A 22,854-nucleotide genomic window follows, 5' to 3' on the forward strand; every position below is an offset into this window, starting at 1 on the left:
CCAAGTTACACCACCATACCGCTTTTGCTACCAATAATTTCCTTGGAAATGTTCAGGTGTTCAAACAGGAAATCCACAATAGGTTGATGACATAGTGTTCTCTCGAAGTAAACAAGAGGTGGTTTTAGATGAAGAATGTATGATATGGTCTTAGTCTGCACAAAGGACAGATGTGGTCAAGGAAGGGAAAGAAAAAGAAGAGTAGTAAGGAAAGTTAGTCTTGGGTAGTAGGGAGTGCTTGGAAAAGCCGGCGTGGACGTTGTGTCCCAAGCCCTGTGTTTAGTTGACCATGCTATGCATGCTGGGTCATTTCGCTGTGTGCCCTACGAACGTTGTCTATATTGGACCCTTAGCTCCCTGTTCTCGTGTGGCCATGGCATCATGCCACACTCGTCGTCTTTGTGCCCTGTGCGTTTCTCCTTTTTCCAGCATCCGGTTGGCTCTCGACTCTCACGCCTTGTCCCTCATACTGGACACTCCCATCCTCTCCCTTCTTTCTTCTTTTGGGGACACAACCGCACGCATGCCTCCCTCGTCAAGCGCACCCTCTTACCTCCTCTCCTTTATTTCCCATCCGCTCACTTGCGCAGGGAATGCACCATGGCCATGTTTATCCCCATGGCATGACCTATCTATGCACTACATCCATGCCATCTCTACTTTCGGTGTGTTGCACCCCATCTCCGTTCACCGCTATAAAATACCCTTGGTCCTTGCTCTTCTTCTCCAACCCCATTTCCCTCGCATTCAGAGTAGAGCTAAGAAATCTAGTCGTCATCCGAGGAACTAGGTTTGTCAGTCGGAGGTGATGGTGTAAATTGAGAAGAAGAAGAAAGGATCCAGTTTGTCGAAGAAGTTCAAGTTCCCTTGGGTAGTTTGGCCTTAGGGTTCATGATGTTTGAGTTCTTAGAGTCCTGTTTCTAGATCTATTGGTGCTACGCCATATTTTGGATAATCATTATCTTATTGTTTCTCCATTGCTCTTGTCTATCTCGACTTCTAGATTAAGTCTTGGTTGTATTAGGTTGCTCTGAACTAGGTATCCCTAAATCCCTATGTGGTTTAGCATTCGAAGTCTTGTAATCTTTTGTGTAATCCCTGATCTACGTAATGTAATCGCGTTTCCCCTCTTCTGATTCTTGTTTCAAATCTCAGGATGAGATTCTTTTTAAGGGGGGGTTGGTTGTAACACCTCTGGTGTTACGATCTTGTTTAGCACTGCGATTTAGGTCTAAGTCAAATTTTCAAAATGAGTTTCTCAGAAATTTTAATTTAAAACATACTTGAGGCGATAAGCGAATCTGGTATGACTTAGTTTGGTGGACTCAAATAAAACCTTAGAGCTTTAGTTATGCTTGTGCATGCATAAAGTTGTTTTAGAAAATAAGTTTTTGGAAGTTAAAATAATATAAAATATAAATAGGAAAAATCATATCATCAGCAGGATACGAACATCGTGAATATGTTGGTACGCTTGTTTGAGTGTCAATGTGATGTTGTCGGTTTAAAAATAATGACGAGAGTACCGCTGGCCACTTGGCTCATCTATCTCGCCGGTACGACGCGCGCGTTATGAGATAGGACCGAGCTTGCTGGCCTTACCGGCTGCTTGCTTTCCCTCCCGCTGCTGGTCTTGCCATGTTTGCCTAACGATCATCTCGTGCGTTCACATGCCTCGTCTCAGCCGATTAGCACCTGTCCTGCTTTGTCCTTACGGCCACCGCGATGTGTGGAGAAGAGCCTTTGTTATTGCAACGAAGCCACATCCTGAACAAGTTCATCGCGCAGGGATGTCTATAATTGAGCATGTGGTTCTGCCCTGCCCATGTCACGTCCTCTCATTTCCCTAGGTGCATGCTGGCACGCCGCTGCCGTCCAACTCGTCGCATCACACTGCAGCACTGTTAATGCTCTTGTCATGCTCTCTGCTCTCTGCCTTGCGTGTCTCTACTGCTTTGCTTGTTTCTATCGAGCCTCACGTTGTTTCCCTCTCTCTCTATTTCTCTACTGTTGAGGAGGAGACGCCCAAGCTCCAGTCTATCGTCACCCGTCTAACGCATGTGAGCACACTCGCGCTCTCAGCCCGCCTCCCTCATCCTTGTTCTGCTGCTACCATGCCGAGCAACTCGTGCTGGGTCGGTTGCTCCTCGATGCCCTCTCCTGTTTCCTCTCCATGAGCGCGTGCCTAGGCCACATTGCCCCATGCCGCTCTCCTTCTGGGACGGCCGCAACACCATTGCCCCTCCCGTATGCCCGCAGCCGCCCAAGCCTAGAGCTGCGGCCTCAGCTCCAGTTGTTCACCCACACTGTTTGCCTCGCTTCGCTCCTCCAGGCCACCGTGGCCGCTTCCTCTACCGCCGCCACACACGTGAGCGCGCAAGTCCACAATGCGTCTAGGCTGCATGGACCCACGCCGCTCCACTTCCGCCGTCGCCACGTCCGAAGCCCAGCGCAGCTCCACGCCGCCGCTCTCTGCAGCTCATTTCGCGTGTAGCACCGGCAGCTGCGCTCTCACTGCTTTTCGCTGGCACCTACAGTGGCTCCCGACGCCAGCCATTGCATGTGCTGGTGCGCCCAGATTCCACGCCACATCTCCGTCGTGGTCTGCGCCCATGCCCATAGCGCTGTCTTGCTGCTCCACTGCGCCACCTCCATCATCGTCCACGCTTGACGCAACCGCCTAGCTACCGGTCAGTGCTCCGCAGTCTGTCCTCTGATGTTGAAGATGAAGTGAAGGGTATGAATCCACGTAGAAATTTTGTACATGGTCCTTACTGTGAAATACATGACTCATTTAAATAGGACTCTGGACCAAGGGTTGAATAGAGAAAAATGAAGGGTCATTTTTGCAAAATCACCAGGCCAGTTTGGGCAGGCCGCGCTGGGTCGGTCGGCTGCCGTCGTGTCAGGCCGGCTTGCTAGGCCAAACTCGTTGTCCGCATTGGGCCACCGTCTGCTCCGTTGGGCCAGCTTGTTGCCACCCGCCCGGGCCGTGCCTGGCTAGCAGGCCGCGCGTGCAGTTGCTAGACCGCTTGTGCCTGCACGCCTGGACCGACTTGTGCCTGCGCGCCTGGGCCGCCGTTCGTGCCGCGCCCGCTGGGCCGATTTGGTTGCCGCCGGTCTTTCCATTTTTCTAAATGATTTTCTAATATAGGTTTTTAGTTAACTTGTAAAATCAATATAAAATAGTATAGGGATCCAAAAATTATAAAACTAGTTTTGTTGAGTTCCTAAAATTATGATCTATCTGCTAGTATATTCTGTTCACATAGTTTGATAATATTCTTGGAAGCTATATAATTAATTTAAGGTACTTAATATCGTAGAAATATAAACATATAGAAATTGTTGTGATAAATTGGTAATAGTGTTGGATCTGAAATTGTTATAGTAGGTTTCTATCAATATTAGTTGCTCACTGTAATTTTTTATAGCTCTAGAATAATTAAATTGCTAGATAGATAATGATGTCCTATTTTGAATAAAGATTAAATCGATCGAATGAAATAAAGAAACAACTTGGGTTTGTATAATTAAAACATTGGATCGGAAGTAACACCTTATTCGACAACAAGGATACGTAGACCAGCGTTAGAACTATCTCGTTAGCTTGTGAGGCGTGATCGAATTTCTAAGCATTTCGGCTATCGTTGATTATTTACATCTATGTATTTGCATCATTACATATCATATATGTACGATGATGGGTCAACGGATCAATTAAAGGATGATTGGGAATACGAGGATGGTGTAATTGTATTCTCTCCAGAAGATGATGCAATGGGCTTTCTATCCAGTTGATGGTGGATGAACTGAAGATGCAAATACTAACTTTTGGTTATATTTTACCCAGGCAAGCCCCGGTGCATAACCCCTACTTTTCTGTAGTTTAAATTATATATTTTTATCCTATGAGTCTTACTAGTATGACAGGATCGTATAGATTATTGTGCTACAGGACTCCGATAGAAGTCGAGTGATTGCATGTCATTCGCGAGAGATAGAAAATATATCACTGTATTATTATCACTTTAAAAAATATAAATGGTGGAAAGGAAAATAGTGACCGGGCAGGGATATGGTTTGGGTATTGGTGGATGTAAGAAGTTGTGTCCTACGGCCATGGGGCATAGCTTGGTTACACTGTTTTCCCTGTCTGTGTCGGTTAAGGACCGGCCATTGCATAAGTCATCGAGGCAAGTCACAGATTTATTATCCCGAGCACATACTTGTGTATGGGCGCTTGGAAGACTTGTTACTCTCTTATCATGGGTTTCGGCTCTTTTCGGACTGACTGTCATGGTGTTTTTCGGTTAGGAGGTCTTTGCACCGCACTGAGTCCGGGACTCAGAGGCGGGGGCTTGGAGTCCCAGCTTGGACGGGGACCTGGACCCTATGACAGGAGGGTAGTGGGTTTATCCTGCTTGTGTCTGGGGTACAAGCGGGGCGTGTGTTTTTGAGGTACCCAGCTGGGGGCATTGATTCACGAATCGTCGGGTAATTCGGTACGGCTTGTTTTGTGTCTAGCACCGTAGTAAGAACTGAAAGCTGAAGAGATGAAAAAAGAAACTCTGATTGCTTACCACCTGCTTAAAAGTAGCATAGGTGCTTATATATGATGGTTAGTTAATGAACTAATGCATTGCTAATAAAAATCGAATATAAGGACACACTTATAGTAATGCTTCTACAGATGCAATAAACCCACCAGCTAGATAGCCTTGCATATCCTTGGAGTCTTTTCTTTCTTCCTGTCGGGTAAGTCTTGCTGAGTACAATTGAGTATTCAGGGTTTTATTTCCCCCTGTTGCAGGTGGCAGGTGGATGCTAGAGTTGACTCTTATGTGTGGATTCCTCCTAATGGGCTTAGAGAGGATTTTCTTTACGCTACGATCATAGTTTTTATTTATAACTCTCACCAAATCTTTTATTAAATGAAAGTTTTATAATTTATTGTCATAGTTTATACATCAATGCTTCATCATGTCATGAATAGATATTTATTTCCGCTGTAATTCTGATAACCTGTTTATATTCCGCTGTTCAATTAAATTATTCATAACTCTGATAATATGATTTCATTCCACTGTTATAACAATAAATATTATACTCTGATGTTGTATTAAAAGTGATGTAAGAAATGGTTAAAAATGATGTAAGCTTTATTCTCTCATTTGTGATCCTGATGGAAAAATGTGGATTTTCGGGTTCTCCCATGTGGTGTGCTCGATGGAACTGTGTAATTTAGTATTCTCCCTTGAGTGTTTAGTGTCTAATGGAAGACGAGCACTCCTATAAGGCATTGGATTAGGCGGTTCTGCCACAGACGTCTAGGTTGAGAATGACTTTATTAGTGCGGCTGTAAAATTACATTCCTACACCTACAAGGAACTGATGTTGATTGACTTGTTTGCCAGAGAAGTGGACAGAACCTTCTGGACTCGCCTCAACAAGGAGACCAGGCCTATTTTCTTTGAGAGGAAAATTGATATTTTATTATATTGGTCGTATGTTGATGGACTTATGCCCGGCAAGAACAGTACGCGTTGCCCCACACCCTATATGGCTATATCACCTCCTATTGTGACCGATTAATATGGGAAAAATTTTGAACTCCAAACGTTCAATTAATCTGAGACAGAGAGAGTACATGGGACTAAACACATGCAATTCTCATGAAATACGTTAGTTCCTTGATCATCATCATATTATCATTTAATCCACCAAAACTCACTTAGAGGCCATATGCACTTTCACCTCCTATGCCTCTCGGCCTCGTCCCATCTTAGCCCATCCAAATGGATCTAGAATGGCTAGAGGAGAAGGATGAATAGCCTATTAAAAACCCCCTTCAAGGATAAAGGCACTAGCAAGGATTAGTAAAAGAGATAGCCCTAATAGCCAGTACAACTCTACAAGCCTAACATAGCTCGCTTCAATGCAAACCTCCTAATCAAGTCTACCAGTAAGGATTACAACTACTACGAGAGCACACAAACTTCTCAACAACTAAATAAAGTACGCAAGATAAGCAACTACTCGAATAATAACACTACTCGATTAGGAGAGCTACCCTAGCAACTACACAAACACAAGATGATCAAAGTAAAGACAAGTCTAGAAGAGAGCAAAGTAAACAGGGCAAGAGACACAAGATTGATCCTTGAGTTTTGCTTGCTTGCTGGCAATCTATGTCCCCACTGAGGTGAGTCCATGGATTTTCATTCCTCCACGAGCAAGCAAGCCCTCAAACTTGCCCCTCAACGTGGATGCTCGCCTGTGAATCAATGAATCAACAAGGCCCTCCAACTAGTCTCTTGATTTCATTTGAGTTGCCCTTTGTAACTCCCATGGCTGCTACTACCATACAAAGATGATAGTTTCGAAAAATAACTTTAAATTTGTAAATATTAATCTATTTTTCTCAAAACCTCCTCTAATCTTTTACATCAAATAATTCAGTCATATCTTGGCATGCGGTATGGGCTCACACCCGTGTGGATGATTACTTAGACTTGAACGGAGATTAAGGGCAGAAATGACATAGGCCCCGTTCGGCTTACCCCATATTTGGCTTGTTCGGCTTATTTTTTCAGCGGGAATAGTATTTTTCTCTCACAATAATTCAGCAAGAACAGTATTTTTCAGACAGTTTCAGCCAAGATTCAGCAAGCCGAACGGGGCCATAATCTATATGAATCAAGGAAAGACCAGTCATGTACTTTATTTTTTTTATTACAACGTATTAACATTTTCTAGTTATATGAAAAATAAAACTAGAGAGCAGAGTCACATGCCGAAAGCAAGACCACAGATCGGAAAGGCCCGAAGTTCCGAAATCCAAACACATGAAAGAGTGATAGTCTCGCATCTGCCCTTTGGCCCTTTCCCCAACTAGGCCACGTTTAGTTCATCCAAATTCCAGAATTTGGCACTATGCAAAAAGAAGATTTCCCGTCACATCAAACTTGTGGTACATGTATGGAGTACTAAATGTTGACGAAATAAAAAACTAATTGCACAGTTTAGTTATACTTTGCGAGACGAACGTTTTGAGCCTAATTAGTCAATGATTAGACAATTATTATCAAATAAAAACAAAACGCTACAGTGCCGCGAATTTGGGCGGCGCCAAATCTGGGGCCGAACTAAACGCGGCCCTACTCATGGGCCCACCGAGTAAATCCAGAGCTGGCCCACATGTGATACCAGATCAGCAACACGTTACACGCCGTCCCTTTCAGTCCATCAACCGTTTTGCTCTCTCCCCCGGTTCGGATCCAAGCAACCAAACGAATCCGAGCTGAGACCAGGTCCCGCACCACGCGGCTCGCCGCCGATGGCGAGCGCCGACGCCGACGGAGCGCCGCTGCTCTCTGAGGAACCCCTCTGTCCAGGATCCTGCAGCCGTGAGCTCGAGCTGCGGGAGTTCCGCGACCGCTACGTGATCCGCTCGCTCGACGGCGCCGCCGCCTTCGCCGTCGCTCGCTCCTGCGGCTCCATCCGCCCTCTCTGCCCAGGTCAAGCCGTGTAGTGAAGCGAAGGGTTGTGGCGTGCTTCCGGATTTGTGTTGTTTTGATTGATGTTATGGCTCGTCAATCGGCGCGGTGTTCTGGACGTGTAGTTTACCTTCGCTCTTTTCGCGGGCAGAGGAAGCCGCAGCTGGGACTGGGAGCGACTGCAAGGTTTCCAGAATATACGGGGTGGTCGGCATCATAAGATTGCTTGCCGGTGAGTCACCTTCACCTAATTTCACGAATTACGAACTACTTCATATCCTTTTTTTTTGTATTTTGCTTTTTTGCCTGCAATAGTGTTCTGCTCTGCTGTAATATCATCAAATGTCTCTTTTGGGACGCATTAAGTGCCATTTGATCCTACTTACTAACCGTGAGCTTGTTTAGACTGTTTACACTAGCTAGACAGGTAATCAGTATAATAACTAATAAGGTAAGATTACAAAGTAAAACTGTAAGAGTTGATGGGCTCAAACCAAGACTGGTGGGCTCAAACCAATGAAAGAGTTGATGGGCAGGTCCTGAGAGGTTTGAATTTGGTCATCATCTTGGGGGCTTGGGCTATCTGGATGGCATTTTCCCCTTCCTGTCTAGATGTGTCTCTTGCTATATAAGAGATGAGATTTTGGAGTTTGGCTGGGGCTCGAGTGTTTCTTTTCTCCTCGCCATTGTGCTCTCGAGTTGTCTTCTTCTTAATATAATGATACTCAGCTCTCCCGCGTGTTCGAGAAAAAATAATGAGCCAAATGATCAGCAGTCCATTGATTTAGCGACACCAACCAAACAAAAAAAAACCACAGAGATGGTGCAAGGTCAGATAAAAATTGTCCATGTAACCATTTCTCACACCAAAGTAATGTCTTGCTGCCATCACCTAAATAGCAGTGACCGAGATGGAGAACATTGTCTGCCATCACATATGGACTTCCATTTGTTATACATTTCACATTTCAGTGTGTTCCAAATTAGGACTTGGTTACTGTGTGATCTGTGAACTACTCTGTGTGTGTTGCTGACTTGCTAAGTTGCTGTCTTTGCAGCTACACGGACATTAAACTCTATTGATAAATGATAATGTGGTTTTAGTCGATTTTGCACCTGCTGCAGAGTGCCATGCCAACACATTTAATGGTCAACTGAACATGTACTTTCTTCAGTCAACGAATAGAAAATCTTAAAAGTGTGCTTCACTTCTATGCAACCAAAAATACTAGGAGGCAAAACTGAGTGATGATTTTGGTCCCTGGATGTGATTTTGGTTAGTTTTTCATTTCACTGTGAGATTCCTTCACTGTGTAGAGAGTACTTGCGTTAATGGTTAACAAAGAATCTGATTCCGCTAGTATAAGTAGTTGCGATGTGCTGATGTGTAAGGCATAGTTGCGATTTCAAGGAAAGTTCCATTAAAGTCATAGTGCTCTTGCACTTAGGATTCCATTTTTGGCAATAAAGTGGTAGCATATTCTAAGCCAGAAATTTGCCATAGTATTAACTGTTGTGCTATCCTTGTCATATTCTCGCAGCTATGTCCATTTATAATTTATTACGGAATTTTATTTGAATGTGGTTTTATAAGTTGCATGTGAAGCAGAGTGCCATAGCAGCAGAAGCTGGAAACAAGCCGTGATCAACTAAAATGGAAATGTCCAACAAAAAACCGTGACCATTTCTGTGGATTAACTGTACTCTCTGGCGTATAGTATAAAAGGGTTGTGTAATAAAATAATCCCACTAGTTCTAGAATTTGACGTCCTTGCGCTGCTCAGAACCATGAAATAATCAAACTTGTATCTTGTGTCTTAATTATGTTTTCCCCACTGTAGAACTGCTAATTTATCTGTCATATGGAATTTAAGTTTAAATTTTATGGTATGGGGCTCTCACTCTGCAAATCTTTGTTTTCATCAGGAAGCTATGTACTCGTTATCACTTCTCGGAAAGATGCTGGCTCTTATCAGGGCTCTCCTGTGTACCATGTGAACTCAATGAAATTCTTATGCTGCAACGAGGCTATAAAGCACTTAACTCCACAGGAAGTATGTAAACATTATCACATAGTGTGCAATTTCATCCACATTGCTTGATCACAACTAAGCACTGATTGCATTTATCTGGTCCTTGGTTGCTGCATTTATGTTTTCTACCTCTATCTGCTTGCAGAGAAGGGATGAGGCATACTTCATGTCTCTCCTGAGAATTGCAGAAACTACTTGTGGATTGTATTATTCATACGACAGGGATTTGACACTAAAGTAAGTGCTTTGTCATGCATGTACCCAAATAAGGCAACCGAAAGACATAGCCTTTTCAGAAAAGGCCAACAACCTTTATGTAGTGATTGTGCACATCCCTAAGATATTTTTTTTTCTCGAACAACGCAGAATTGCGTGTCATTTCATTAAGTAGAGAAAAAAGAACCAAAGGAGAGGCAGAGCCAACTCCCCTAGGCCACCTAGTACAAGGCTAACAGCACCACACGCTGGAAAGAAACACAACCAAAAAACCCATCAGGAGCCTAAGCAGCCGATGGCTACGACCTACAAAGGAGCTGATGTAAAGCCTTAGCACCACAGATTACACTCCTCATGAACTACAAGCAGAACCTTTTGAAAGCAAGGACTACCACCCTCAAAGACACAGTGGTTCCTATGTTTCCAAATCTCCCAAGCAACTAAGATTATTAGCGATTTAAGCCCTTTCTTTATCTCCTTAGGAACTGCCTTGATTGTCTTGCTCCACCAGCTACTGAAACGAGAGTCCTCTGGTTCGGTGCAAGAGGAAGCAACCCCAACACAGAAAAAAAAGCTGTCCAAACTGCCTTGCAAACACACAAGCAATCAGGATATGTTGTATTGTTTCATCACCCTGATCACACAAGGGACAAACTGCAGGGTGTCTTGCAAGTTGGTCAGCAGTCCAGCAACGTCCTTGATCCCCAACCAGATGAAGAATTCCCTATGGAAAACGCCATATAGGCTAATTTGCTAGAGTAAGAGCCCAATTGTGTGTCTCCAATGGTGCTGATCAGGAATGTCTTGTTGAAGGGTAATATTATCAACCATGTCCCAAAGTTGCACGTATTCCAACAAGACCTCGACTGTCAAAGCCCCCTTGATGTCAGCCACCCAACTTCTGTTATGTAAAGCTTGTGCCACCTAAGATATTTTTTACATGGCATTCTCTATATCATAAAGTTACTAGGATTGGGGCCTCATGTTAAAAAAAAACTCGACCTGTGGGGGGTAAGAAAGCCCCCGGGCATTTTTTATTAAGAGCAAGACATTTTCATGCAGGTCGAGAAAACCCCCGAACCCCTGCCCCACCCATACACAGTGGTACCGTAGCCCATGTGAGAACGACCACGACCTTGGGCCATACCTTAGACCTGCTTTGGCGTGGGACAGACGAGGGGATTTTTCTAACCCCAGTCTGAAATTCGCTCCCATGAGGAGTCGAACCCATTAGAGAGTTACATACGCGCTTGTTTCATCAAAGAACACAACCTGACATCCTGACCTGACATCTAAAGAAACCTTCTACCTGGTTACCACCTCAAACTGGGCTAGCCCCTGGGTGCCAGCAATGCACCAAAGCTGAGCCTCCTCAAGGATATTTCTTGCCACAAGCTGTATGTTAGGAAGAACTCCATTTAACACACAATTGTTACGATGTTTCCAAAGCATCCAAGCACCGAGGGTAATCAGTGATTCAAGCCACGGTTGAAGTCCTCAGGGAAGAAAGCAATGATTTGTATCCAGCATTCAAAGAATCTCTTGAGTCTTGTCGCTTGGGAAGGGCGAGAAATCCGGTAATCTGTAGTGGCGAAACAGAAGGAACCACACCGTTCTACAAACAAAACACATCCAGAAACGATATGATGGAGATCTCGTCTTCCTGTACGCAGAAAGGACAGTGCTCCAGATGAGGTAAACCCCTTCGGGCCAATCTCTCCATAGTCCAACATCTCTCATGTGCCACCAACCAGAGAAAAAAAATGGCGAGTAGGAGTTTTGATTGATAAGAGCCTCAAGAATGGTGTGGTGGGAGTGAGAAGGCAAGGAGATAGGATTATCTTAGTCAAGCTTGTCGTGGGTGATATGGTCTTGAACGTAATTAGTGCGTATGCCCCCCAAGTAGGCCTCGACGAGAGTGCTAAGAGACAGTTCTGGGAAGACTTAGATGTCCTGGTTAGAGCTATACCTAGTAGTGAGAAGCTTTTTATAGGAGATCTTAATAGGCATGTAGGTACTACAAGTGCAGGTTTCGAGGCAGTTCATGGAGGTTTTGGGTATGGTAGTAGGAATCAGGAGGGGGAGGAAGTTCTGGACTTCGCGGTAGCTTTTGACCTGATGATAGCCAACACTTTCTTTAGAAAGAGAGAATCTCATCTAGTGACCTTCAGTAGCGGACAACACTGTAGCCAGATTGACTTTGTCCTCGCAAGAAGAAAGGACAAACGAGCATGCTTGGATTGCAAGGTGATACCAGGGGAGTGTGTTGTTTCTCAACATAAGCTTTTGGTGGTAGATTTTCGTTTTCAGGTGTGTGCCCGTAGGGATAAACAAGCTAAGATTGAAAGAACAAAGTGGTGGAAACTGAAAGGGGAGACGTCAGAGGTATTTAGGGAAAGGGCTATCAAAGAGGGCTCTTGGAAGGAAGAAGACGACATAAACAATATGTGGGACAAGATGGCAACCAACATTCGGAAGGTAGCCTCAGAGGTGTGTGGAGTAACCAAAGGAAGAGGACACGAGGCTAAAGATACTTGGTGGTGGAACGAGGAAGTCCAAAGGGCTATTAAGGAGAAGAAAGAATGCTATAGACGCTTGTACCATGATAGGAGTGTGGACAACATAGAGAAGTATAAGGTGGCAAAGAAGACTGCAAAGCGAGCTGTAAGTGTGGCAAAGGGTAGAGCGTACGAGGATCTTTACCAACATTTAAGTACGAAGGAAGGAGAGAAGGACATTTATAGGATGGTTAGGGTTCGTGAGAGAAAGACACGGGACTTCAACCAAGTTAAGTGCATTAAGGATGAAAGGGAGCATCTTTTGGTAAAGGAGGATGAGATCCGACATCGATGGCAAGAGTATTTTGACAAATTGTTCAATGGTGAGAATATGAACACAACCTTTCAGTTGGATGACTCTTTTGATGACACCAATAGGCGCTTTGTGCGGAGAATCCAAGAATCTGAGGTCAGAGAGGCGTTGAAAAGGGTGAAAGGAGGTAAGGCGATGGGACCGGATGGTATCCCAATCGAGGTGTGGAGATGCCTCGGGGACATAGCTGTAGTATGGTTAACCAAGCTGTTCAACCATATTTTTCGATCAAACAAGATGCCTGATGAGTGGAGGAGAAGTATATTGGTACTGATCTACAAGAATAAAGGGGATATTCAAAGTTGTACAAATTACCGGGGAATTAAGTTGATGAGCCATACTATGAAGCTATGGGAGAGAGTTATCGAGCATCGCTTGAGAGCAATAACGTGGGTCTCTATGAACCAATTTGGTTTCATGCCCGGAAGGTCAACCATGGAAGCCATTTTCTTAATAAGACAAGTATGGAGCGGTATAGGGAGAAGAAGAAGGACCTACACATGGTTTTTATTGACTTGGAGAAGGTTTATGATAAAATACCAAGGAATGTTATGTGGTGGGCTTTGGACAAACATAAAGTCCCAACGAAGTACGTCGGGCTCATTAAGGACATGTACAGCAATGTTGTGACTAGAGTTCGAACAAGTGATGGAGACACGGATGACTTCCCGATTAGGATAGGACTACATCAAGGGTCAGCTTTGAGTCCTTATTTGTTTGCTTTAGTGATGGATGAGGTCACAAGGGACATACAAGGGGACATCCCTTGGTGTATGTTTTTCGCGAACGATGTAGTGCTAGTTGATGAAAGCTGGACAGGAGTGAATCAGAAACTGGAGTTATGGCGGGAGACTTTGGAGTCCAAAGGTTTTAGACTTAGTAGAACTAAAACTGAGTATATGAGATGTGACTTCGGCACTACTACTCAGGAGGAGGAAGATGTTAGTTTGGAAGGTCAAGTAGTGCCTAGGAAGGATACCTTTCGATATTTAGGATCAATGCTACAGAGGGACGGGGATATTGATGAAGATGTTAGCCATAGAATCAAACCAGGGTGGATGAAGTGGCGGCAAGCGTCTGGTGTCCTATGTGACAAAAGGGTACCACAGAAGCTAAAAAGCAAGTTTTATAGGACGGCGATTAGACCTGCTATGTTGTATGGTGCAGAATGTTGGCCTACGAAAAGACGACATATTCAACAGCTAAGTGTCGCGGAAATGCGTATGTTGCGTTGGATTTGCGGTCATACAAGAAGGGATCGAGTTCGGAACGATGATATACGTGAGAGATTAGGGGTAGCGCCAATTGAAGAAAAGCTTGTCCAACACCGATTGAGATGGTTTGGACATGTGCAACGGAGACCTCCAGATGCACCGGTGCGTAGTGGAATCATAAGTCAGGATAGTAACGTGAAGAGAGGCAGAGGAGGACCGAAGTTGACTTGGGTAGAGGCAATAAAAGGAGACTTGAAAGGATGGAATATACCCAAAGACTTAGCCTTAGATAGGAGTGCTTGGAAGATAGCTATTCACGTGCCTGAACCTTGATTGTTTCTGTTGGGTTTCAACTCTAGCCTACCCCAACTTGTTTGGGACTTAAAGACTTTGTTGTTGTTGTTGTTGTTGTTGTTCTCTGGTGCTCCGATCTTCCAAATTAGATCTCCAGGCTCAAAGGACATTGATCCAACAAACAATGTTCTGTAGGCTGATTTGACTGTATACTATCCCGACTTAGTAAACCACCAAGGATGACTGTCTGATGTATCAAGCTGAAGCTCTACCTCCGCAACTAAATCCCAAACCTCCAGGTAATCAGTAAGAGCCGAAACAGTCAGAGCACCCTGAATGTCCTGGATCCAGAGATTCTGATCTAAAGCCTCCCCGTATCGTTCATCTCCTTGCCTGCGTTTGTAACTAATCGATTGCTTGTTAGTTCCGTTGTTCCTTGCAGATGTGTAGTAGGTTCTCGAAGTATGGATCTATTGAGCACTTTTTAATAGCTTCTAGTTGTATGACTGTTATCATGTACCAAATACCTCTTTGGTGCATTTCTCTTTCTTTTGTTATACTGGATTGTATCTGACTGACGAGAGGGAAATAATGTGATGATGTAGTGCTCTTCAATAGCGATAAAGTTATAAACACCATGATTATGTAGCTTGCAGAGGGCATCCAAGTTGACTGCAGGGAGGATACATAAACCACTATGGAAACAGGTTCGTGATGATTTGTCATTTGATATGTCCCATGGTACTCAAATCTTTGTGGCTTTGTTAGTTTTTTTTTTTTTTTGGTCTATTGACAGTTAGTATGCACTTTTAGGCTACAAAAACTTTCAAAACAAAACAAACATTTTCTTTGCAGTTATGCACAAATTTGACTCTTTTTTTCCAGATATGGGATCATGACATTCCCCCTGTTGATTATACAATTAAGGAATCACTGTGCCTACCATTTTTTTCTTCTTTCTTCTTTGGTCAGGCTGATCCACGTTTTGTTTGGAACAAAAATTTGTTAGAGGAGCTTATTGAAGTTAAGGTAAACATTTATGAAGGATTTGACTTATGTATTTTATCTATTCGTATCCTTGCTTTTGTTTTAATTTTGCTGGATAATTTTCTGCAGCTTGATGAGTTCATCATCCCACTGATACAAGGAAATATCCAAAAAAATTATATAGTTCCATGTCACTGTTTTTTTTTTGTATCTTTATTGCTTAGTGGTGTATATAGTATATACTTGCTTTGCATGCATAGTGTGGGCTCTATACCTTGCTATCATCTATCCAGATTAGAAGGATATATTTCGAAAAGTTGCAATGCATTCCCATTGCTTTCTATAACTGGAGGACAAACATGGTCAGTAAGCTGGTGTCCTTAACTTCTGTACGTTTTCAGTCAGCGCAATTTACCTTGAAGGATAGACCAGTCAGGATAACATTGTTCTCAAGGAGATGCAACAGGCGTTTAGGTTGCACTTTCTTTTCTTTTTCTTTTCTTTTTTCCTTTTTGCTGACACTTCTTGAACATGAGTGACTTATAGAACACAATGATACTTCTAAATTGTAATGCGCTCATTGCAGGGACAAGAATGTGGAGGAGGGGTGCGAATCTTGAAGGCGCCACAGCAAATTTTGTAGAAACAGAACAGTTGGTTGAGTATGAAGGTCTCACATCCTCATTTATACAGGTACATCATGACATAATAAATGAAATTTCTTGGTGCTAATTGCTGGATGATGTTCACAATACATGGCTTTTTTAACCAATGTTATGTCATAATAATGCATGCAATACGATGAAAATGGCATTAAAACCCATCATGTAAATGACCATAGCTATTTGAACTAATTAACAATGAAATGTGGTCATTTTCATAAAAGAAAGAAAGAAATGTGGTCACAAGCTTTTCTTAATTGTTATGGCCATGAAAAGAACATTCCTCTCCCCTTAATCAGTATGACATAATAGTTTTCCAATTTATGTTCAAATGGTATGGTGCCTCTAGAAATCTCCATGGATGTCAATTGTTCATCAGGTTTGACATGATTAGCCTTTGTTTCTTTGACATTATGCATGACATGTAACACATATGATGGATACACATTTAATTGTGCATGAATGTTTTAGAATGTCGTTTACTTGTGTCCCATTTTCAACGCTTTACTCATTCCCTTGTTACTTTGTTAGGTTCGAGGCTCAATTCCACTTCTCTGGGAGCAAATAGTGGATTTAAGCTACAAACCACGGCTTAGCATTATTGAACATGAAGAAACTGTAAGAATTTGTTATATTTTACATTTGTAGTGGCCCCATACTTAATATAGCCTGATGACTTCTCTTAAACTGATTCCATACAGCCTAAGGTTGTTCAACGCCACTTCCATGATCTTTCACAACGATATGGCGAGACGATTGTTATTGACTTGACTGGTAAAGTAAGTTTTATATACATTGATGTAACATACTTTTTTTTATTAAGCAAATGGGTTGTTACACGCAAATTTGGTGATTTTCTTTCTTTTTTGATAAAGGTGAAGGGGGATTTGACAAAAATTGGAGGGAGAGGCTTAATCCCTTAATTCTTTCTTGCCTCTAATAGTTCTAACTCCCTTTATATCTATATAGGTAGGATACCATGACTTGATTCCTAACCCTAAGGAACCTATTGGAATACTCTGGACTCTACATAATCTAATTCTGCTAAACATAATGGGCAAGTAACCACGCTCTAGGAGGGTGGGCCACTGCTACAGAACCCTTGCACTGTTCACGTGTACTACAGTCTGCGTGGCCTTAATGGGCCAGCTGTTGGGCTTACCTCTCCATGACCGTGACATGGGTATTATGGGTTTTACAAAGCAAAGCATTATTTACATAGTGCCAACTTTGCAGTTTGTTCGAGGGGAAGAACTTAGTTTACAGTTTTGCACTAATGCTATGGCATTCAACTCTTTGTTTGCTTGATTTCAGGCAAGATTAGTAAAATGACAATAGAAAGAAAAGGCAATATGCTTGAAGCAGGATCATGCCTTCATGGAAAAAGCACATATGTCATATATTTGATCCTTTTTCTATGCCGAAAAAATTACGGCAGACCAGTTCCTTTAATTGCCAAATATAGGGAAGTCTTGTAGTCCTTAGTGCACTTAAGCTTGAGGTTTAGTCACTCTCCTACCGTGTAGCTGGTAGTTGGTATACTAACTTGGACACCCATAAACATTTTTTTTTCTCGAACTAGGCAGGAGAGTTGCATTCTCATTTCATCAAGAGGAGAAAAAAACAAGAGAGAGGCTGAATCATCTCCCCCAAACAGTTGTTCTTTTTGTCCATCAAGAGAGAATGGTTCATCTAATCTGTTGTTACTTGCAGCGAGGTGATGAAGGAGATTTGAGCAATGCATTTGCTGCTGAAATGGACAGAATTCCTGGTGTCAGGTTATTATGTTTCTTGGAAATGCTTACTTCTATTAGTTTCTGATCTTACAAGTAATCAAATGATTAAACATTTACATAAAATTTATTAGTTATATGCTGGATGTGGTCCTTCCGCCTTACAGGTATATACATTTTGATTTCCATCATGTTTGTGGTGGAGGTAACTTTGACAATTTGCAAGCTCTCTACAATCAAATTGAGGAAGCTATTCATAAGCAAGGGTAGTTTTTAAATATCTAACATTTCATGCTTACTTTTTTTTTCCCTAAGCACACTGCTTTAAGATTTATTCATAACTAAAGGTTTAACTGTGGCAAGTAATTTGCTTTTGCTTCTTTTCTGGGCCAGCTGAGCAGATATTTTCTTATGAACACTAAAGGAGAGATTTTGTTGGAGCAAAGTGGTGTAGTTAGATCCAATTGCATTGACTGCCTGGACCGTACAAATGTGACACAGGTTTGCACGTCATCTTATTCTGTGATTCAATTTGATAAGTTATGTACTAATTTTCAAAATGAATTTAATAAGGTACATCTTGATAGCAGTTTTCACACATCTGTTATAGAACCCCCCCCCCCCCCCACACACACACACACACACTAGTTGCATTAATTTTCCAAGCCTCGTCTGTCAGTGGGCCATGCCATCTCAAATAACAGATTGTATATCAGTTAGTGCCCCCCACGCCACCCAACAACCACCACCATCTGCGCGGCCCCACCTACACAGCAGCTGTTTGTTGAGTCCCCAAGCACAAAAGGTGATCGGAGCTCACTAATATATACTTCTATCCTGACAATCCTCTGTCATTGGAAAACCTATCCTAATTTATTTTGTTAACTTACATGTTACTAGTTAAAACTTGGTATTATGCACTTGTCTTTACATAACTAGTTCTTCCTAATGAGCATCTGTACATGAAAGTACCTTGCTAAACATGGTAACAAGAGAATGATGTAACCTGTTCTCAATAGTCCCACAGTTCTACGCAGAGCATGCAACTGGATGCAACGCTAATGGTTAAAAGAACAGAATAGAAGGGCCGTGAAACTAAAACTGGTGTTTTTAAAATGTATTAGTTAACTATGGGTTTTATCATTTCATTAACTCCTTTGGAACATCCTTTCTGCTCCTTTACAGAATTTCCTTGCAAGAAAATCATTGGATTCTCAATTGCAGCAGATGGGGGCATTATTGTCATCTGAAAGCATTTCTCTCTCTGATAACATTAATGATATATTCAAAAAATGTAAGTTATCTTGTATGGTGAAATGTTTATTGCCAATAATTAGACTGTTATCTAAATGTCTTTTGGTCATGAATTCATGCCTGGCAGTATGGGTTGAGCATGGTGATGAGCTGAGCCTGGAGTACGCTGGTTCTTATGCTTTGAAAGGGGATCTAGTGAGGTACTCTCCCATTTACTGCCTCAATAATTCGTGAATAAACTGTGCTGTGTAAGTGTTACTTGGCTAACTTAAATGGGAACTATTGAGGTAACACAGATATGGAAGGCAGACATTACCTGGACTAATTAAAGATGGAATGAGTGCTCTTTCAAGATATTATTTGAATAATTTTCATGACGGAGTGCGGCAAGTAAGTTCTTATGTTGTGCTCAGATATTTGCTCTAGCCCTATCAGCGATCGCTCCTCGTAGGCCTTTTTCTTGTACAATATTCACTTCAGTTGCCGGAGCACTTAGCTAAACTTCACATGATGTAGCAAGAGTGCATCACATCATTTCTCTTTTCAATGTTTAAGGAGGTACCATGAGAGCACTTAGCTAAACTTCACATGATATAGCAAGAGTGCATCACATCATTTCTCTTTTCAATGTTTAAGGAGGTACCATGAGATATATTGATTCAGATGCAACTTTACAGCCATGTAATGATACTACTATATTCTTTCCCTGTGCTTCTTGCTAGATTATCCCTGTCTACACCCTTGCGTTGATCACACAGTTTATACTCGATGAACTTATGCTTATCATGTGCCTCTTTGATTATTTGTCTTCAGGATGCTCTTGACCTTATTAGCGGTTATTATACAGTCAGCCAAGGCAGCTCCTCTCCTTTTCATAATGGTGGATTTGAATCTTCTTCGGTAATTAACTAATATTTTGCCTGTCTTAGTAGTGGGCCTTTTCATTTATCTGATGGGAATTGCTACCCTTGTATGGTTAAACAGCATCCTCTAAAAAAAGTTAAATAACTCTGCTGTTCGTCTCACCTTTTGTGGCTGTTGCGAAAACATACTGCAGTATCTGCCTGTGGCTTCAGCAATCATAGTTGGTGGGATTACCGCAACAACTTTCACTCTCAGTCAAGGTCTGCCTGCCTTGCTTGTCTCCAGAGTTCTGAACTTTTGATAGAGCCTGCTTACATGAGTTGTGCTCATATTCTCTTTGAAAAAACTAAATTGCACAAATCGCAAAATTTTATATCCATTGTCTCGTCTCATCTGCAGTTGGACGGAACGCACAACACTTGATCTCCTCCATTATCTGTGCGGGCTTAACAGTCGGAGTAGTAGCCTTGGTCAAAGCCAATGGAAAACAGTTTTGCTCTAGGCCCCGTCTGTGTGGTCTAATCTAATTCTTGGTCTTTTTTTCCCTCCCCTTTCATATTGCCCTTTGTTAGAAATTAATTAAAGGTAAAAGGATTAGAATGTTGCTTTACTCATTGCAAGAGTAGGTTAAATAAGGAGGCAGGATGGCCTGCCGGTCCTGTAATCTGGAGCTGCTAATTTGTAAGCCTAGTTTTGACTACAGTCTATTTGTTATACTTGATATGTATCCATGAATAGAAAATTGCTCCTCCAATGTCCAAGTTTGTAATAAATCCGGGAGACCACATATTTTGTGACTGGGTGGTGGGTGGTAGCGGGCTCTTGCATAGTTGCATGACACAAAGAAAAGACACCTTCGCCCCTGTCTGCTACAGTGAAGGTGAGGCATCACAAAGATGCTGTTCTTATCAGGCACAGATGTTTGCCAAGTAAAATGCCACGCTACAGTCGGGTTTGCCCGTTTGGATTTTGCTGGCTAGGATTTACAACTACGGAGCACATGGAGATGGAGGGTAAAAGTGTGAAACTAGGCAATGCCAGTTTTATGGTTCAGGTAGCTCGTGTTGCTGTGGAGCTTGTGCTGCATGAAGTTTTATGGAATCCGGCAAAAGGCAGATTTCGTTTCTGGTGAAAATTCGTGTCGAATTCATGCCATAATTTGAAGAACAAAAGCTAGTCTGTTGCAGCTCGCTGTTGCCTACAGAGTCTACCACTCTAGCGTGCGTCGGAGTGCTCAAGGCTGCTGCTAGATGGCTGAGATCCGCAAGCCACCTCAGCATGTTCGCTCGCTGGTAAACGATCATAAATTTCCAGCCGGGAACAGTATTTTTCTCTTACACCAAACTAGCCAGCAGTAAATAATCCACGATCATTTACGGCCTCGGAACAGGCCGCTAGCTGGACGCCGCCTCCGCTCCGATCTATGCTCCCACTCGATGGGGAGCTCACAGATTCGGTGGAACCAGAAACGCTCCAACATGATGGCCATGGAGCTAGCAGATCCTGTGGAAACAACAAAGCTGTTGGTCTTCATGTGCGTGGACTCTCCTAGCCCATGGGGCGAGATGGAGCCGTCGAGGGCTCGGATCTGCCGCACCACACTCCTCCCTTCACAGATCGGACTACACCAGATCCAGAGGCGGAGGAACTCACCTTGCCGGATTATGCGCACATGCTGACGCGGGGTGTCCGTTGGGCTCCCAAAACTACGGGATATTTAACTTTTTATCATTATAACAGATGTTACCTTTTTAGATAGCACTTTTAAAATTACTCATACATATTTACCATCGAGAGAGAGCATTTGATACATTCTTGCCATTTTCGCTGACGTGGCACGCCAACTCGACCTGACAACATAGACCAGCCACAAGAAATGACATTTTTTCCCCTCATCTATTTCTTCTATCTCTATCCCTTCCTCACTCGAGCTCCGGCCATTGCCGACGATGGGGTCTATGGCGGCGGCTAACAGGACGTAGGGGAAGTTGGGGGCGAGGCAGCCGGGGCCACGGCCGCGCCCGACGCCGGCGACGAACATGGCGGCACCTAGAGCACGCGCAGGAGCACGGCCTCCTCGGCGTTGGCGACGAACATGGCGGCCCCATGCCTCCTTGTGCTCGTGCTCCTCTGCTTCCTCGCCGGTGGAGGACGCGCATCCCCGGCCACAGACGAGCTGCGCCGCGTCTCTTCATGCGCGTTCGCTGCCGGTACCGGCGAGCTAGCTTCCCCCGCCGGCGATGAACATGGTGGCACCTCGCCGGACCTAGGAGCTCGCGTGGCCAGAAGGGGAGGAGCCGAACCTCGCGCGCGCCACTGGGGATGGGGGAGCAGCGACCGAAAGGGGAGGAGCTAGACCTCGCGCTGCCGACCATGAGGGAGGCACGCCGGGGATGGGGACGCACGCGCGGTAGAGCCCGCGCCCGCGGCAGAGCCCACGCGCGGTGGATCTCGTGCCTGCGTTTGCCATCGGAGCAGTGCTGCTAGCTGGGGTGGTGCGCAGACCTCGTGCTCGCGGGGCTACTGCTCGCGTCTGGGAGGGAGGAGGAGGCGGAGCTGAGAGGCGTGTAGGCCGGGATGCATCTTTATCAAGCGATGAGGATGAGACAGACGAAGAAGAAATAGATGAGGAGTAACAAAGTCATTTCGCATCCCACAGACACGCTGGCTTCCCTATGTGTCCTGCCACGTATGCAAAAATGGCTTAAAGTTATGAATTCTTCTCTCTCGATGGTAAATATGTAGGAGCAATTTTAAGAGTGCTATCTGAAGATGTGACATCCGTTATAATAGTAAAAAGTTAAATATCCCCAAAACTAATGTCGCGTAGGTTCCCCGATCCCGCTTGGCTACCGTATCCATCGAATGGTAGGCTCGTCTGGATTGCGAATAAGTTTCCATAAAGTAGGAGGGCTTTTATGAAAAAAAGACAGAGCCAAGTGTTAGCACGTAGATGAACCACGGAGTCCTGAATTCTCTAGTGCGAGCGGAACCTAGTGGGAACCTAGTGGCTTTTATTACATTATTATTATTATAGGGGGTTATATAAAACATTTCCAGATGTGAACACTGTTTATGGACGATGGTCTGGATTGCGGATAAGTTTCCATAAAGTAGGAGGACTTTTCTAAAAAAGAGACAGAGCCAAGCGTCAGCACGCAGATGAACCACGGAGTCCCGAATTCTCTGGTGCGAGCAGAACCCAGCGACTGTTAATCAACCCTGAT

General features: G+C 43.6%; 1 protein-coding gene across 2 annotated transcripts; it reads left to right on the top strand.

The window, feature by feature from the left end:
* Positions 1-7,258: 7,258 nt before the first annotated feature.
* On the top strand, positions 7,259-20,413 carry LOC136535874 (phosphoinositide phosphatase SAC8-like). Of its 2 annotated transcripts, XM_066528308.1 has the most exons (20): positions 7,259-7,520; positions 7,651-7,731; positions 9,426-9,553; positions 9,678-9,769; positions 14,777-14,834; positions 15,100-15,156; positions 15,244-15,277; positions 15,508-15,588; positions 15,701-15,807; positions 16,308-16,394; positions 16,478-16,555; positions 17,490-17,554; positions 17,677-17,775; positions 17,911-18,010; positions 18,695-18,803; positions 18,891-18,963; positions 19,060-19,153; positions 19,577-19,663; positions 19,821-19,887; positions 20,027-20,413. In XM_066528308.1, the coding sequence occupies exons 1-20, from the start codon at positions 7,340-7,342 to the stop codon at positions 20,152-20,154; spliced, it is 1,806 nt and encodes a 601-aa protein (XP_066384405.1). In that variant the 5' UTR covers positions 7,259-7,339; the 3' UTR covers positions 20,155-20,413. The 2 variants fall into 2 exon arrangements, with proteins under 2 accessions (XP_066384405.1, XP_066384406.1); XM_066528309.1 differs by lacking the exon at positions 17,677-17,775.
* The last annotated feature ends 2,441 nt before the right edge of the window (positions 20,414-22,854 follow it).

The sequence above is a fragment of the Miscanthus floridulus genome, chromosome 2 (genome assembly GCF_019320115.1).
Source record: "Miscanthus floridulus cultivar M001 chromosome 2, ASM1932011v1, whole genome shotgun sequence".
NCBI classification, from domain to species: domain Eukaryota; kingdom Viridiplantae; phylum Streptophyta; class Magnoliopsida; order Poales; family Poaceae; genus Miscanthus; species Miscanthus floridulus.

What these genes read in the sequence shown, in the direction of transcription:
- LOC136535874 (XM_066528308.1), top strand. Translation starts at nt 7,340, where the DNA reads ATGGCGAGCGCCGACGCCGACGGAGCGCCGCTGCTCTCTGAGGAACCC. An exon ending in ATAAACCACTATGGAAACAG is followed by an intron (nt 14,835 to 15,099) that starts GTTCGTGATGAT and finishes TTCTTTGGTCAG; the next exon opens with GCTGATCCACGTTTTGTTTG. An exon ending in TAATGATATATTCAAAAAAT is followed by an intron (nt 18,804 to 18,890) that starts GTAAGTTATCTT and finishes CATGCCTGGCAG; the next exon opens with TATGGGTTGAGCATGGTGAT.